Source organism: Hypanus sabinus, chromosome 12, assembly GCF_030144855.1.
Source record: "Hypanus sabinus isolate sHypSab1 chromosome 12, sHypSab1.hap1, whole genome shotgun sequence".
Taxonomy (NCBI): Eukaryota; Metazoa; Chordata; class Chondrichthyes; order Myliobatiformes; family Dasyatidae; genus Hypanus; species Hypanus sabinus.
The window spans coordinates 67,070,459-67,089,533 of NC_082717.1; the positions used below are offsets into that span (position 1 = coordinate 67,070,459).

Consider the following 19,075-nt stretch of genomic DNA (forward strand, 5'->3'; position numbering starts at 1 on the left):
TTTGGGGCTACTTTTTTTCTCAGGGCCTGGACAGCTTACAATTGTTGAGTAAACAATGAATTCAAAATTGTATCAAGACATTTTACAGGAGAATGTCAGGGTAGCAGTCTGTCACCTGAAGCTTGATGATGCAACAGGACAATGATCCACAACACAAGAGTAAGTCAACAGAATGGTTCTAAATGTCAACAGTCCAGTTCTTAACCCAATTGAGATGCCGTGATATCACCTGAAGAGGGCTGTTCATGCAAGGTATCCCAGAAATATTTATGAACTGAAACAGTTTTGTATGGAGGAATGATCTAAAATTCCTCAGCAGTTACTGGAAACATTTGGTTGAAGTTATTGCTGTACAGGGGGGTGAGGGGGTCACATCAGTTACAGAAAGCAAAGGTTCACATACTCTTTCCAACAAATGCATGTAATATTGGCACATTTTTCTCAGTAAATAAATGAACAAGTATAATATTTTTTGTGTTATTTATTTAATTCAGTTCTCGTTATCTAGTTTTAGGACTTGTGAAGATCTGATCATATTTTAAGGTCTTATTTATGCAGAAATAGAGAAAATTCTAAAGGTTTCACAAATTTTCTAGCACCGCTGTGCCAGTCTTTCATCACTTATTATTCAGCTGGTACATCCAGGAAAACACTTGAGCGATCAGATAAGCAGAAGATAGCACAGGGGTAGTAGAAAGGTTGCCTGAAGTTAAAGCAGGCTCGTCACCAGAAATGGGTATCAGTGATTCTAAGTATCAATTAGGGGAGGGCAAATTATGAGAATATTAGGCAGATTTATTTGGGAACAGACGTTTTATGGGGAAGTCCACACCTAACATGTGGAGGTTGTTTCAAGACAAACTCCACAGAGTACAGGCCCAGCATTCCATTCAGGAGGACAAGGATGACAAGGTAAGGGAAATTTGGATGACTGAAGAGTTTGTAAATTTGGTCAAGGAAAAGGAAGGTTTGGGAAGCTAAAATCAATAGGACTTTTGAAGAACACAAAGTCAGAAAAGAATGCAAGGGAATTAGGAGAACCAGCAGGAAACATGAAAAATATTTGGCAAGTGGGATTAAAAAGAAACCCATGGCATTTCATACTTACAGAAAGAGCAAGGGGATAACTAGAGAGAGGGTCATTCGAGAATTGAGGGAATGTAAGCTTGGAGATGGAGAAAAATGCTTGGGAATTTTGAGAAAAAGAAAAAGGTGCCATTGAGCCTCTTCAGGGATATTAATGGAGATGAGACCCCAAGACCTGATGGGATATATCTCAGGTTCTGGAGAAAGGCAAGAGATAAGATTGCTGGGCCTTGATAGAGAACTGTGTCTGAGCCATTGGTGAGGCCTTAAAGGACTGACAAATAGAATAAAGAGCAGCATGTCACAGTACAGGCTCTTTGTCCAGCCCATTCCAAGAACAATCAAAGCCTTTCTCCCACATAGCCCTGTTTTTCTTTCGTTCATGTGCCTATCTAAGGGTCTCTTAAATATCCGTAATGTACCTGCCTCTGTCACCAGCCCTGGCAGTGTGCTCCATCTACTTCCCTCCTTGTGTAAAAAACGTACCTCTGACACCCCTCTATACTTTCCTCCCATTACCTTAAAGGTCAGTCTTCTTGTACTACCCTTTACCATCATGGGAAAGAGGCACCATGCCTCTCTTCGTAAGTACCTCTATCAAGTCCCCTCTCACCCTTCTTCATCCCAAAGAGAAAATATTCACTCTGATTAGAATATAGCTATTGTTGCTCTTCTGTTCAAGAAATATAGATAATCCTGGAAATTACAGACCACCGAGCCTCTTGTTCGACAGGTTTCATAGGGAAAGGATGTACGAGCACATGTGAAAACATGGCCCAATTAGGGACAGTCAGCATGGCAGACAATGTCTTACTCCAGACGGGGCCAAAAGCTAGTAAGATATTCTAGGTCTTCACGGAAGGTGTCCTATGATAAGAGAAGGCGTAGAGAAGATATTCTTCAGGGTTCATGAAGAGATCATTTGGGTAGAACTTGGAAATAAGAAGATGGCCAGATTGGTAGGGCTATTTGTACTCCAAATTGTCAATAGGAACTTGAGGAGATGTGTCAAGAAATTGATTAGTTGTGAGAATGGTAGGGTAGTGCCATGAGAGATTTCAATTTTCCCCAGTGTTGACTAGACCATCCAGAGTACAGGGGGCCTGGATGGGGCAGAATTTTTTGCAGTGCATCTGAGACAGTTTCCTCATGCAATATTTAAGAGGAACCTACTCAAGAAAGAGCAATGCTGGACTTACAATTTTAAGGAACACGAGTGACAAAGTAACTGAAGTGGTAGTCGGGGAGGACTGGGACAGTGACTCTCTTTGTGGACTTCAATTCAGAATGCTCTTTGCATGATTGGTTTTCTTTCTCTGCACTTTGATGCCGTTTTTGTTAAAGTGGGTTCTTTTGGGTTTCTTTTGTCTTGTGGCTGCCTGTTAGGAGATGAATCTCAAGGCTGTAATGAATACATACTTTGATACTACATGTACTTTGAACTTTGACTAATTTTAAGTGCATTAGACCAACTGATTTTAACTGGGTGATTATTTAAAAGGCAAAAGAACAATTGACAAGGGGGAGGCTTTTAAAATGGTCACATCAGGATTCCAGGTGCAGCATGTTCTTGTTAGGGTGAACTTAGATATACCCTACCCATTCTATATCCATGCAGCCAAATTTCCCTGGATCTCATGCCTTTTGACTTTCTGAAGGAGCCCACCATGGAGAAAGGCAGTGGCATATAAGAGGAATATTGAAAACCTGGTTGAAAGGTCTCACTGAATGTCAGCAAGACCAAAGAGCTGATTTCAGGTGAACTACAGGGGGAAGAAGCCTGTCCTCATTAAATGATCAGAGGGTGGAGAGGGTCAGTAACTCTAAGTTACTTGGCATCATCATATCAGAGGATCGATTCTGAGGCCAGTGTGCAAATGTCATCACAAAGACGGGACAGTGCCTTTGCTTTTGGTTTTATGAAGTTTATTCAGATTGGGTACGTCATCTAAAACTTAATCAAACTTCTATAGATTAGTTGCATCACATCTCGTATGGAAACACCAACGGCCAAGAATGGAAAAACCTACAGAAAGTGGTGGATACAGCCCAGACTAACACAGGCAAAGCCTTCCCCACCATATTTATTCATTCATTCATTCATTGTTTTTTCCTGAAGTTTTGTCTTCTTTTTACACATTGGTTGCTTCTCAGTCTCCAAAGAGAAAAGTCCTAGCTCACACAACCTGTTTTCATAAGACATGTCCTCTCGTCCAGCATCCACATCCGCAGTGTAATGAGGTGACTAGAATTGAAAACGATTAATGAAGGCCAACCCTATCAAATACATAGCAACTTTGAGGGATCTGAATATGGAACCCAAGAACCCTCTATTCCTCCACACTGCCAAGAATCCTACAATTAACTCTGTATCTTGCCTTCAAATTTGACCTTCCAAAATGAATCACTTCACAATTTTCCAGGTTGAACTCCACCTGCCACTTCTCAACCCAGCTTTACATCCTGTCAATGTCCCATTGTAACCTACAACTTTCCACCAACCTTCATGTCAACTGCAAACTTACTAATCCACTCTTTCACTTCTTCACCCAAGTTTATTTATAAAAATCACGTAGAACAGGGGTTCCAGTACAGTGCCCAGAGGAATAACACTGGTCACCAATTTCCAGGCAGAATAACCTCCATCCATCACCATGCTCTGCCTTTATTGGCCAGTCAATTCTCTATCCACGCAGCCAAGTTTTCCTGAGTCCTGTGGCTCCTGATTTTCTCATTGAGCCTACCAAGGAGACGTTATCAAACCCCTTACTAAAATCCCTATACACCACACCCACTGCTCTAACTCAAATCCTCAAAGAATTCAACCAGGCTCATGAGGCATTACCTGCCCCTCACAAAGTCATGCTGACTATCCCTAACCAGACTGTGCTTCTCCAAATTCTTATAAATCCTGTCTCCAAGAAACCTCTCCAATAATATGCCCACCACTGAAGTGAGACTCACTGGTCTATAATTCCTAGGGTTATCCATACTCCCTTTCCTGAACAAAAGAATAACACCTGCCACACTCCAATCATCTGGTACAACTCCTGTTGCAGAGGATGTGAAGATAATCACCAAGAGTGCAGCAATCTCTGCCCTTGCTTTGTGCTATTACCTGGGGCATATCCTGTCTGACCCCAGGGACTTGCCTACCCTAATGTTTTTTAAATGTTCTAGTGCTTCAACATGTTCAAACACATTGGCTCATTTTACACTGCCTTCACAATCCATGTCCCCCTCACTGGTGAAAAGTGAAGCCAAGTACCCATTAAGGACCTCCAACTCCAAAATGTGAGGTGATATATTTTGGTTGGAAGAATAAGAAAGGGCAAAACAGAACAATGGACAATATTCAAAAAGGTGTGCAGGAATGGTGTGACCTTACTGGCACTTGCATACAAATTAGTGGAAATAGCACGGCAGATTGAGAAAGTGGTTAAGGAGGCATAGATCATTCTATTTCATGAAGACTCAACATCATGCATAAAAGCAGGGAATTCATTCTGAGGAGTGCAACACTGATTTTAATTAAATTACTAGCAATGTGCAATTACAAAAAAAGCACAGCAGTTTTTAGGAGTTTGCGGAGATTTGGCATGACTTATAAAACTTTGACAAACTTTGATAGACGTGTAATGGAGAACATATTGACTGCATTATGGCCTGCTATGGAAATACCAACACCCTTGAATGGAAAATCCAACAGAAAGAACTGGTTACAGGCCCAGTCCATCATAAAGCTCCTTGCAACCATTCAGCATATTTACACAAAACACTGTTGTAGGAATGCAGCATCATCTTCAGGGATCACCACCATCCAGGTCATGCTCTCTTCTCACTACTGTACTGCCATCAGAAAAGGTGGTGCAGGAGCCTCAGGACTCTCACCACTGGGTTGAGGAACAATTATTACCCCTCAACCATCAGGCTCTTGAATCATAAGAGATAACTTCACTCAAATTCACTTGCTTCATCATTGAAATGTTCCCACACCCAATGGATTCACTTTCAAGGATTCTTCATTTCATGTTCTCAATATATATTGCTTATATATTTATTATTACTATTTCTTCTTTTTGTATTTACACAGTTTGTTGTCTTTGCCACTTTGGTTGAACACCTTAGTTGGGCGGTCTTTTGTTGATTCTGTAATAGTTATTATTCTCTAGATTTGTTGAGTATGCCCACAAGAATATGAATCTTACATGTGTATATATGAATACAGTGACATACTTGTACTTTGATAATAAATTTACTTTGAACTTTGGTTTTAGTTACATGTTAGGCTGTGGGAGTAGCATACAAGAGTGCTTAAAAATCTCTGCTAAAGATGCCTGAAAAATGGCAGAAAAATTATGCTCATCCCTTGCATAATAGTCCAAGTTTTTCAAGACCCATAAGAACACAACAGGAGAAGGCCACACAGCATTAACCTCAAGTCTGTTCTGTTACAGGAAAAAAGATCACAGCTGATACGACCTGGTTCTCAGCTCTATATTGCAACTGGTTCCCTATAACAACCAACTCACACAGACCAACCATCTGTAATTGCAACAGACCAATGTGCTTCAAACCTATATAATAAATGTCAGCAGCAACAGATTTTCTACATCTGCATTAACGTTTTCTACAATGGAAAGACCACATCTTATAGTGTTCGTTCTGCAATCCTTCATTTGTCTCGGCTATCCCAGCATCCAACAGATACTTGACCCTTAGATTGGAAAATCTACATTCCTTATTTCCTACAACTTTGTATACATGATGGAGACTTGCCAGGAGTGCATGTGATACTTAAGTGTTGTGAGATTACAAAACAAACCCTACAGGGGAAAAATGACACAATGTCATCTATAATGACAACAGCAGTTCCAGCTTGTCAACACATACCCAATACTGCATGGACAATGGTCTATGTAGAAGCAACTCCACTACCTTCAAATGATAACTGGTGATCACTAGCAAAAAACTAGTAGCTATTAACACATTACATGAAAGCTCTGTCAAGAACACAGCAAATAGTTATGGTAATAAACCTATACCAGTTAGAAAAGGATAACATTTATGCAAGTCCAAAATGGTTGCAATCATTAAAACAGTCAAAAGTAGTGCCTTCGCTGACACGTCTAAACAATCTTTAATTCCAATGGGGCCAAAAATGATCAGAATCAGATTTATTATCACCGACGTGCGTTGTGAAATTTGTTAAATTAGCAGTAGTTCAATACAATACATAATATAGAGGAGAAAAAAAAATAACAATAAGCAAATCAATTACAGTATACGTATATTGAATAGATTAAAAATCGTGTAAAAAACAGAAATAATATATATTTTTTAAAAAGTGAGGTAGTGTCCAAGGGTTCGATGTCCATTTAGGAATCAGATGGCAGAGGGGAAGAAGCTGTTCCTGAATGGCTGAGTGTGTGCCTTCAGGCTTCTGTACCTCCTACCTGATGGTAACAGTGAGAAAAGGGCACGCCCTGGGTGCTGGAGGTCCTTAATAATGGACGTTGCCTTTCTGAGACACCCCTCCCTGAAGATGTCCTGGGTACTTTGTAGGCTAGTACCCAAGATGGAGCTGACTAAATTTACAACCCTCTGCAGCTTCTTTCAGTCCTGTGCAGGAGCCCCTCCATACCAGACAGTGACGCAGCCTGTGCAGCTATTCAGTCATTTTGCAAAAACTGCTGGACTTACCAGTTTGTCTTTAAGTCGTTCTCCAAGGATGAGAAACTCACTTCTGCCAGTCCCCTCTGGCTGAATGGCCTTACAGACACCAACTCGACTGAGCCCACCTCCTTCCTGTGGTAACCATCCAGAGTCATCTCTGGTCATAACCACAGCATTGACACGTACGATGTAGCTGTCACTGCAGAGGGAAAGCAGAAGTAGAATTGGTCACATTGAGAATGATACCCTATTTCAACAACATCCAAATGAAGAACAAAACATTCCAAATTGTGAAGATCACATGAACCTTTACAACCAGTTCATCATTTCAAGAGGTCTGAACTGATCATCCAGTAAGATCAGTTCAAATCCCACCATGGCAGCTAGTAAATTTAAAAATCAGCCAACAACTCTGGAATGTGCACCATTGAAATTCTAAGAAATTCTGGTCGCTAATTAGGGAGGAACATTTCCCCCTCCTTGTTGATGCACCAAAAGTGACTTCTGGCTCACTAAAGAATCTTGGGCTAGACTGCTCAGTTCAAGGACAATAAAATGCTGGCCTTTGCATTTTTGCACTTATTTTTCCCTATTGATAAAATACTGACATCTTTCTAGAGCACAAGGTGTATAAAAGAATTTTCACAATTAAACATATAAACTCACAAACACATTTTTTCTTCCACATCTAGAATTCCTCATGGAAAGCAAGTCTAGTGATACACCCTGCAGGTTTTTGGTGCACAAAGTTGCACAGTACTTTGGGAGATTTATCATGCTATAAAGTGATGGTACTGTTGCCCAGCTAGGTAGTTTAAAAAATACCAAACTATGGCTACCCGAGGACAAGGATGTGTCATCTGAATTCTCAGTGACTGTGCTTCAATAATTCTCATACTGTGACCGCCAACTTTACATCAGCTCCCTTGGCTGATGTGAGATCGAACCATCACCTCTGAAAGGACTAGAGTTTGCCAGCAAATCTGATAGAGGGGAAAAAAAATCACCAATAAAACAATTTGGTAATACCCCAACTCATATTTAGAGATAAACAGCAATACAATGGCTGCACCCAGTGCAACAATCCGGAAGTGCAGTCTGAATCATAATATCAAAGGTTAATTACACAAATACACTTATCAATAGGGATAAAATTTGAAATCTCCACCCTATGCAAAGATTCCCACAGGTAATATTGGGGCTCTGACATGAGCGGCAAGAACTATAAAATGCTTATTTTGCTTTCACTAATATTTTCTTTTACAAAGACATAATTAATTAAATGTCCTATCAAGAAGACAGGGTAATTGCCACAAAGTGTGATAAATCTTCTACTTTACTTGCTTATTGCAGTTGTGAATGGAAGCCCTTGCATGATCTGCATTACCCTCATACAATATCCTGTACTAAAATAAAATCCATCAATATTAACGTGATTTTTAAAAAAAAACTTAAAGCAGCAGATAAAAGTGTTGCTCAGTTTTAAGTTAATCATAAAAAAACTATAAGGTCAAGGTGAGGACGAGGGTATACAGGGCATCGATGTAGTGATAGCAATTTAATGCTTCTAGGAAACATTGGATAAATTCTTCACATAGACCAAACTGAAAAGTCTCTTAATTATCCTTCCTGATTTGAACTAGCTTGCATATTTTATCATGCAATGAACGAGTATTTAAATGAAAGAACTACAAGACCAACTAATTTAGCTCACAGCTGAATTCGCTGAACGTCATTGGATGTGCTGATGAAGTATGGACGTGAGCAGATGTACAGGCCATCAGTTCTGAACAGTTTAAAACAGGTTAGATCCCAAGGCCTTGATAAGGCTGATGATCCACGTGAGGAAGAGCAGCACTTTTTCCCTGTCACCCAATATACAAATTATAAAGTGGAAATTGCCTTTTAATAACTATAGATAATCATTGGTAAACTATTGGAATTAAACATTCTGCATCAAATGTGATTAATCCAGGACAGCCAGCATGAAAGCAAGTTGTGTTTAACCAATTGATAAATACCTGCAGAAATGACTAGTTTGATCAATAAAACACTTGAATAACATTTCTAATGGTAAGAGGTTAAGAACTGTAGGGAAGCAACGGGACTTGGTGTCACTGTATACATCAATAAAAGCAACTGAGCAAATAAAATATACTAAATCAAAAGCTAATGGAACGTAGACCTGATTGCAAGCATTTGCAGTTAATTTTGCTGCTGTTGAATGCATTTTCAGCCAGAGTGCAAAATGGTGAGCTTTGGTCACCACACCCCAGAGAAATCATACCATCTCAAAAGTAGGATGATGTCAGCCTAGCAGGTTGATAAAAACATTAACCCAAGTGGGCGCAGTGGTGGCTCACGTTGTCCTTTCACCCTGCTGCCATTCAATTAGATCGGCAAAAAGAACAGAAAACATTGGAGGTGCTGAGGAGGTCAGCAGCGTCTTTGGAGAACTCAAAGTAAACATTTCAGGTTGATGACCTTTCATCAGCTGCAGCCTGATTGCAGAACTTCCAGCACTTTCTGTTTATATTGCAGATTACAGCGTCTGCAGCAATTTGCTTTTGGAATTACTGTAAATCTCTTGCAATCCCCCATCCAACCATTTGGAAATCCCAATGGTTAAGCACTGGTGATTGGAATTACCCAAAGCCCTGGTTCCTGTGCTCAGTTTAAACTGAAAATTTATAACGTGTATCATCTAAAAAGGAAAATTAAAAAGGTGTGTTGGGGTATTAACATGAATGGCCTCCAATCTGCCGCCAAATTTCGAGTGTGCCAGATTTTCAGAACTTCCCTGAAAATTTTTAACCTGTATTCCAGTTTCCTATCCAAAAATGTACTACCTTGGGTTTACATAATGACTCAGCACATACAGCGTGCTGGGTTAGAGAATTTGGATGACAATCAGTGGCACAATCTGGCTTCCAGCACCTGACACACAACAAGCAAGAGTTTAAATTGAGTTCTAGGTGGTTACAAATAGTTACAGAGAAACTTTTTGCCTTGATGGAGACAATGTTAAGATCAATGGGATAAATGGAAATTGGGAATGTAGTGTTGTATCAGGAATCCAATTTCCTTACATGAACGGTTATAGTAATAAGGAGATGCAGCACAGAAACAGGCCCTTCCTCCTATTGAATCCATGGTGGCCATCTACCCATCCTACATTGATCCCATTCCCCATTCTATCCACTCCCCTGCATTTTACCTTTGATCTATACACTAGGGGCAATTAATCCACTAACTTGCACATCTTTGGGAGGTTATGAAAAATGAGCAAAGCAACAGCTACAGGGGAAATGTACAAATACTGCAGAGACAGTACCAAACCTGCGCCTCTAGTGCTGCAAGACAGCGGCTTGAGCAGCTGTGTCACAATATTGGTTGTAGAAAGAGGGAATATTTTACCCACAAAGCTGACGAATGCTTAAATGTAAACTTACACAACGGGGTCAAAAGATTTTTAAGAAATTCACAGATATTAATCAAAAAAAAATTGAGTTAAGGTAGAAGTTAGCAATGATCCAGTAAAATAACTGAGGGGATGAAGGGCCTAAAGCTCTTAATATACAAACAACCTGTGAGACTACATTGCATGCTTCCATTTTCTTTTACTTTTTTCTGCCAGCACTCCGTTACCACTGTCCCCATTCCTCCACAACACACAACTCGGAGTCAGGCTTTATATAAAACAGGAAGTTACATTTGTCATAATTTGCCCACAGATGATGCTGATTCAAATGGTTTTGGACAAAATGTTGGATGCAAGAGGGAAGGGATTTACAAACCTCAAACCTGCTCTAACACCATATGGAAATCACCAAACTCAATATGAGGAAGTATAAAGGCATTGGTGACATTGCACAATGGCCTACATGAAGGCTAAGGAGGAATATTTGTCAGGTGGGCTGACTTAACACAACCCTGATGAGGGACAGACGCTAATGGTGAAAGAATTATTCTTGGCTACCCATGGATTCACTGCTTTAATGACGCTGCTTCATGTGATTGAGATCAACTTTGCAAGATTAACTAAATATAGGCGAGCCAATAACGCACCCAAAATAAATTTCATTAACATGAAAAGACTTGCATTTACAAACATTCTTAAGCTGATGTGACTCCAATTTAAGTCAGGATTTAAATTGAAGCTTTCTTTAAAAACTGAACATAATAAAGACTGCATACAATATAAACTGTTCCTGAAATTCTTTTTAACAATGATATATGATTACTTGGAGAATGATGCAGAAAAGCATGTGCGTATGAGGATTGGACAAGATTGCTCACATAAATTACCTGCACCAACTTACCTGGTCATGTTCCTACATTGTAATAACGATGTACCTCTTCAAAAAAAAATCCCGTGTCTATTCATATATTTGGCATACTCCAAACATAACATACTCTGAAGCAGTGGCTCCCAAAGTGGGCGATTTTCTAATTATGATTTATAATTTATATTTAAATTTATAATTTAAATTTTTAATATATTTACTTCGATTTGTACTTCAGGGAGTGCGAAGCGCAGAAACAAATATCACTGTGATGATTGTACGCTCTAGAATCAATTGTTTGGTGACAATAAAGTATTATATATCACAACCCCACACCCCCAGGGATGGTGGGAGTTTCTAGGGGGATAGTGGAGGGGGTGCAGCTGAGGGATTACAGGCGTAATTTAAGCAATGAATTACTTACAAGCATTTGTTCATCAGTGCCCGTGATTGATTACAATGATCATTTCTTGCTAATCCACCATTTTCTTAGATTTAACTCAAAGCTCATTATAGTTGTTGAAAAGCAATGTGACGCTCCTGTATTTGGCCTATCATGAGAAATCTGGACTGAAGGTATTGTGTTGCGTTCAGGCTCAGCCCAGGCATTATAGCCATTCACCACTACGATTCCCACACTATGTTCATGCAATGACACAATTCCTTTGAATTAGGGTACGGTGTTCAATGGAGTAAAGTTCAAAAAACTGCCCTTTCGAATCATCTTGACTGCATTTCTCTAGCCCACGGCCCAACTGAGATATCGCTGCCTTGCATTATGTACCCGCAGGCAGAGATTCAGGTTTTTCCTGAGCACTGAAGAACTCTCCCCTTCACAGATTGCAGAGCTTGAGGTTAGACTTGAACAAAAGGCTGTGGTCTTTACTTCATAACGAGAAAGGAAGAAGCAAGCCGAACAGAAAGTTTGACAGTATAGTGCAGGGTATCTGAAATATGGATTTATACAGCAGCTAAGGAAAGTGAAAACTTTCAGAAATGGAAACACTTCAAAATGCGTTTGCTAGCACTTCACAACAAAGCAGTGAGGTGTGCGTGTTTCGTACAACATTTAAATTGGGAAAAACCCATACAATTGGAGAAGAACTGATTCTGCCAGCAGGGAGGCTCTGAGTATGATTTTGCATATGTCACTAGACCAAGTAATTAAACCAATTCCACGACAACTCTGTTTAAAGATAAATAGATGAAAGGTCTGAGAATTTGAAAGACACATCTTGCATCATACTCAGAACAGAATTTGACTCATTCAAATGCAGAACAACTTTACCAGGCAATGAACCTTTGCTTTTTGGTTATGCTCAGTTCATAAAAGATGAAAGCATTGTTCAAGAGTTGCTGTTTGCAAGGGAACTAGAAACTGATATGAAGGAGGAGTCAATATTTCGGGTTGAACAGCTTTTCAAAGAGAATAACTTTCTGCTCACCCACATTCTTGTTTGTACAAAAGATGGGGCACCTTCAATGACAGGGCAACGCTGTGGGATTATTACTTTCCTGAGGAAATAGCTGTACCGTTTATATGTTTACCATTCATCATGTAATTCACAGACAATATCCCGTCACAAAATACCCAAGTGATCAGTTGCACAAATCATTAAGTACTGTTATCATGGCTATAAATAAAATCATATCCCACGCAATCAATTCTCGACTACTTTGAGAGTTTTGTATAGAGAATGATGAACAGTTTGAACGCTTGCTGTTGCACATAGAAGGCAGATGGCTCTCAAAAGAAAACTGCCTTGGACACTTTTATGCACTTTTTGAAACTGTGGTAAAATTATCTGATGATTCAAATGTTTCATTCAGTAATCAACTCAAGAATATAGGCAGGACATTGCTTATTTGTGAGAATTACTTGCAAAGTTTAATGATATTAATCTTCATTTGCAAGGAAATTACTTGAATTTTATCAAAGTCAATCAGTCATCTCCACATTTCTGTCCAAGTTAACCCTATTTAAGTGTAACATTGGTCATCGTGACCATCTCCAATTGATGAAGAGGAAGAAAGAAACAAAGAATACCGATGACGATCTTCAAGTATACTGCGTCTACCAGTGCAAGCTGTATAAAGACATGTCAGAGAGATTTCAGGATGTTCTCTTAATCCAACTTCCAGATTGGGTACTAGATCCATTCCTGAACACATGTAAAGAGGAATTAAAAAGGAAGAAGGAAGAACTGATCTGACTACAAAATGACTTTGAGCTGAAGCCGAAGTTTAAAGAAAAATCTTGCCCAGTGGCACTGACTTTATCGGTCATGAAGTGCTTTGAGCGGTTACGTTGGAGCCTCCCCAGCCTGCCTGCTGCTCAAGCCAATACACTGATGATGCCATTGCCTCGGCCCTCCACTCTGTCCTGTCCCTAGAAAACAATGCCTTGTACACCAGGATGCTTTTCATCAACTTCAGCTTGGCGTTTAACTCCAAGATCCTTCAGAGGCCGATGGGTAAACTGTCCTCGTTGGGACTCAACACCTCTCTGCAACTGGAGTTTGGACTTCCTGATGTCAGATCGAGTTAGCAGCAACATCTCAAGCTCCATCACGCTAAGCACTGGTGCCCCCACGGGACTGTGCGCTCAACCCACTGCTGTTCGTGCTGCTGACTCACGACTACATTGCCCGACTCAGCTCAAATCGCATCAAATTCACTGATGATACAACAGTGGTTGGCTTCATCAGCAACAATGAGTCAGCTTACAGAGGGAAGATAGAGAGGTTTGTCAAATGTGTGGGAACAGCAGCCTGAGTCTCAATGTGGACTGGACAAAAGAGATGATAATGAACTTTGGGAAGGCAGGGGTTGACCACTCTCCATCATACATAAATGGTTCTGTTGCGGAGAGAGCGAAGAGCACGAAGCTCCTTGTTGTGCACATATCAGCCGACCTAACCTAGACCAAAAATACTTCCTCACGAATCAAGAAGGCATAGCAGTGTTGAAACTTTCTGAGGAGAATGAGGTGTGCAAGGCTCCCGGCCCCCATTCTAATACCTTTCTACAGGAGTACCATTGACAGCGTCCTGTCTGGCTGCATCATTGTGTGGTTACAGAAGCTGCAAGGCTTCGGACAAGACCGTACAGAGGATAGTAAAAACTGGCAAGTCTCCCTCCTCCACTATTTGTGAGCTTTACAGGAAGCACTGCAAACGAAGGACCCAAAGTGTTGTGGAGGATCCCTACCACAATCTCTTTGATCCAGTACCACCAAGGAGGGAGGAGGCGGTGAGACTAATGAATACCCTGCCACTACTGAGGCCTCATCACGAGGTCAGCATGCTGTTTACTGTATACTGTCCTCTTTACCTGTGCGGCATGTATTTTGAATTCTATTTTATTAATTTATAGCATACTTTGGCTTATGTGCTTTGTGTGTGTTATACATTTTGTGTGTACTCCATGGTTTGGAGGAACACTGTTTCATTTGGTTTTACATATTAAAACACAATAAACTAGAACTTGAAATCGTTGAATGCTATTCTACACTGTGGAAAAAGGTCAAGATGTTCTTTATTGCCTTTCCAACATCATATTCAGTGGAGTGAGGGATCAGTGCAATTGCCCAGCTTATTTCAAAGCAACGAAACAGACTGCAAATTACTGAGACTCTTTCTGAGTGACACTCAGCCTGATGTTGTGAAGCTGATATCACGGCACCAAGCCCACCCATCTCACTGAAAGGTGAAAAAACAAAGTAGTGAACAGCTGGACTATTAATGCATGCTCTAAAATTGTTGAAATGTGTTTTTATTGTAACTAAATGGATTTTATTTCTAGGTTTAAATAGATCCGAATTATTTTTCACAATTATTTATCACTGCATTGAATTTTCAGTTCCTACTTTCTCACGTGCATCAAGATCAAGAAGATTCATTTATCAAAGAATATGAATTGTACAACATTGAGATTGGCTTGCTCACAGGTTGCCACAAAGCAAGCAACCCAAAAGAACCCAATTAAAAAAATAAAAAAGTCCAACACTCGATGTGCAAAAGAAAGAAAAAGTTCAGATCATGCAAGCAATTGAAATAAATAACAGCATTCCGAACCAAAATTGAGGCCTGCGATGCAAGGCCTCGCTTATCAGTTCATCATATTAGTGGATGTGGAGCATAGCAGCCGGAACAGTCTTCACAGCCTCAGCTCATGTCCCGACTAACACCCCGCCGTTTCACTATCTGAGCGGACCCAATGACGGAACAGCGAAAGGCTCTGGTGCCCTAGAGAGTGGGATGAATATCGCAGAGTGCAAGTGAAACCTGCTCTCCCCCCTGATATATCTACACATCGTATCTCGCACTAAAACCCAGGTATCGCCGCAGCAAAAGGCTCCGGGCCTAGACCATACTGCCCAGCAACTTGCTGCAGGCCCAGATTCCATCACCCAGCCTGAAGCACAATTCTTCATAGATTTAATGTAATTGACAGAAAGGGACAGGTGGGGGGATACTGGAGCTGTGGTCTGGGAGCCAAGGGTGCAACAACCCAAAAAAGTTTGAGAACCACCACTCTAAAGGCAAGCCTTACGTTCGAATGCTTGGGGCACAATTATTCAATGATACAAATGCCTTCAAGAACTACAATTAAGATCAATCTGAATATGACGATAGATCTGTCCAAGTTTTTGGTCCATTCAAATAATGACAGCACCACGACAACAGAGCAAGAGTCCAGGCAACTTCTTTCAAGGAAAGAAAAATAAAGCATTTTCCTGATCACATTCAGTTGCACACTGGCTGTTCATGAATGCTGCACTTGTATTCTTGCTCTGCAGCCAAAGGTTCTCATGTCTCCATCTCTGCAACAACATACAGTACCTGGTTAAAGAAAAATGTATTTCACTGAAGCAATCAAAAAAATCTGACACCAATCAGTAGGAGAGAAATACAAGGGCAGGTAATTAAAAGAGAAGCCCAGGTCTTGAATTACAATGAGAGACTGAAAAGAATTTGAGGGATTTCCAGATACAGGGTGAAGCAAGATTAACTAGTGCTGTAACAGCTGTGTATTATGATTACAATGAAAAGGAGTGAATAAATCATGGATGGACGAAGAATGAGAATGACAGAGTCAGACAGAATTTTGGGAAGCAAGTGTAATTGGTGAGAGTAATGATACGGGTAGTAGTGATTTGCTGAGCTCCAGCCAATGAGGGTACAAAAATGCAAGTCAAGGCGGGCTTCATTCTCCCCATTATGCAGCGGCAAATAAACTTTCCATGTGTAATAGACCACCCCCCCCCCCGAATGCAAGGAAATCAAACTTGAACTTCTGAGGATTTGTTTTCAACTCATGTTGATGCAGTTCAGATTCAAGACCATAAGATACAGGAGCAGAATTAGACCATTTAGCCCATCCAGTCTGCTCTGTCATTTCATCATGGCTGATCCAATTTGTTGTAATGAGAGTAATATTAAAAGTAAGTTAATACTAATCTGGAAGCTGTGGGCAACAAGAGGCAGGATCTGGGGTTGGCAGGGTCTTTACTTCTGCTCTTTTTTACTCCCAGTATGCGTTGTATATAGTTCCTCCACCCAGGCCGCACGAGGTACCTGGAAGCCTCTGTATTGTAAATATCATTTGCCGTCCCAGATAAAGATGCTCTTTTGGCCATCAAGTTGTCGAGTGGTCTTTTTGTAAAGTAGAAGTTACCACACAATTTTCCTCTCAGCCCCAACCTCCTGCCTTTTCCCCATATCCCTTCATGCCCTGACCAATCAAGAATCTATCAATCTCTACCTTAAATATACATAAAGACTTGGCCTCCGCAGCTGCCTGTGGCAACGAATTCCACAGCTTCACCACTCTCTGGCTAAAGAGATTCTCCTCATCTGTTCCAAAAGGATGCGCCTCTATTCTGAGGCGGTGTCCTCTGGTCTTGGATTTTACTTCTGGACTTGATAAATTTGATCTACAAATTTACAAAGCATGCAGTTGTGTAACACTACAACCATGGCTGGAAAGCTCTCTAAAAAACTAATTTAATCTTGTCCAATTGATATCATCTTCCATTGATATTTATCAATATACTTTAGAAAATGTCTAATTTCAACTTACCAATAATTTGAGAAGTTCTAGACATCTCCTAAAATCTGCTCAATTGCTTTTGAACAAGTTATTACTGTGGAGCTAATGATTACTGAATAACTTATTTGCAAGCACCTTGAGAAAACTATTCTTTCAAAATATTAAGAGGTCATGTGTGGTAATGATATGACCTTCAGTTTTCCTTAATCTGATAAATAAAATCTTCAATCTTGATCTCATTTGGTAAATGGTCCTGATTTCTGTGCAGTCCATTTGCTGAAAGGTAACCCCCAAGTCAAACTATAATCAACAGACCAGTTATCAGAGATTGGATACAACTGCTGAAGGCTGAAATCCTTGCCATGTCTTCATTGTGTCTAAACATGACTCTTCTAGTACACACTTCGGCAGTCTTCCTTGACCTCAAAATCATCTGTCAGTCTCTACCCTTGTTCTAACTTGTATTCTTACATTCACCCAAGTTAAAAACTAGTTAAACAAGGCTTTGATTTCAAAACTCACTTCTCACAACCTTGCTATGATCTCAGGTCTCGCCATCAGAAATATCCTCCACTGCTCCAATTTGCAATTTTAAAGGTGCTGCTTCAGCAAGAATCACAAGGGCAGGATGTTTACCCTAAACATTCTGACAATAATTTGCAAAATTATCTCCAACCACTAACCAAACAATTTTAATACAGTAAGATTCACAGTAAACTGTATGGAAATCCGATCCTTTAGTATTCACTGTTAAATTGTAAGAAAAAATTAGATTTCTTGTAAGCCCCCAATGCACAATTTCAGAATCTAGAAGATGCTTTTAGACCCCTTCACCTCCGCGGTGAAATCTGTAGTCTTTCACCAGTGTATTCAGCAGAATAGATGGCAAGTTCATGTACTTATATCTTTAAACAGAAAAACTTTTGCTTGTTCCAAAGTCATAGTTGCTGCTAATAATCTTTGATTCTGAAAGTATGATTATTTTTTGTTTTACATGGACCAAACATTCCCTCAGCTATTTTGAAACTCGATTTGGGCCATAGAATATAAAAATTGGGATGATATGTTGCAACTTTCAATGGTTAGGCCACACTTCGGAGCACTGCATGCACATTACAGAAGGATGTCATTGTGGTGGCGGGGAGGGATTGGAATTATATCTGGAATGCACTGCAAAAGGTGGTGGTGCAATCAGATACAATTAATATGCTTAAGAGGCACTTAGACATTCAAAACATAGAAGGAATATGACCCAAAGGCAGGCAAATGGGGTTAGTGTAGATGGGCAACAAGTTCAGCTTGGATAAGGTAGGCCATTTCTGAGCTACATGACTACGTTTTCACAAGTTAAATCTAGGATATTTTACTTCTGGACTTGATGCATGAAAATTCTACCATATGATCGACTCCTGGTCTACTCAATGACATCATCAGACCACTGTGAAAATCACAGTCAAATACAGGTGTTGGAGAAAGGAATTTGAATTTCTGTGCTACCAGTAATTAGTCTTTGTCTTACTCTTGTTCACCACACATGTACTTAACAGTAAAAAAAATTACATACCATTAATATAATGAAAATATAATGTGTGCAGGGTAAGAAAAGCAGCATCGGGAGAACACCTGAATCAGCTGCTGAACAATGGCAGGCTTTCAGTCTCCACCTATGATGCCGTGTTTACAGTTAACAGGTTACAGTGCACTGTATGTGTTTTTCACTTTAAAAAAAAAGGTTTATATACAAAAGGTATACAAACCAATCAGCACTGTCGACTTGTCTGGCGTTGGGTTTTCATCACCGACAATCTTCACAAACTCACTGAATTTCTCTGCTGCTTCCTGATCAGCACACGTTCATTGCGTATGCAGTCACTTCTTAGAATTGCCTGCAATGCTCAGGGACCAGTGCTTTGCAAGGGAACCTACCCAAGGCCTTGGGGAATTCTCCATTTGTGACACCATGACAGTGCTCA

General features: G+C 40.2%; 1 protein-coding gene across 1 annotated transcript in view; it reads right to left on the minus strand.

Moving 5' to 3' along the window:
* Nucleotides 1-19,075, minus strand: part of spred2b (sprouty related EVH1 domain containing 2b) — a 129,802-nt gene that overhangs the window by 60,794 nt on the left and 49,933 nt on the right. Inside the window, exon 3 of the mRNA XM_059986162.1 lies at nucleotides 6,790-6,961. Coding sequence (XP_059842145.1) covers nucleotides 6,790-6,961 — 172 coding nt within the window. The remainder of the gene's footprint in view (nucleotides 1-6,789; nucleotides 6,962-19,075) is intronic.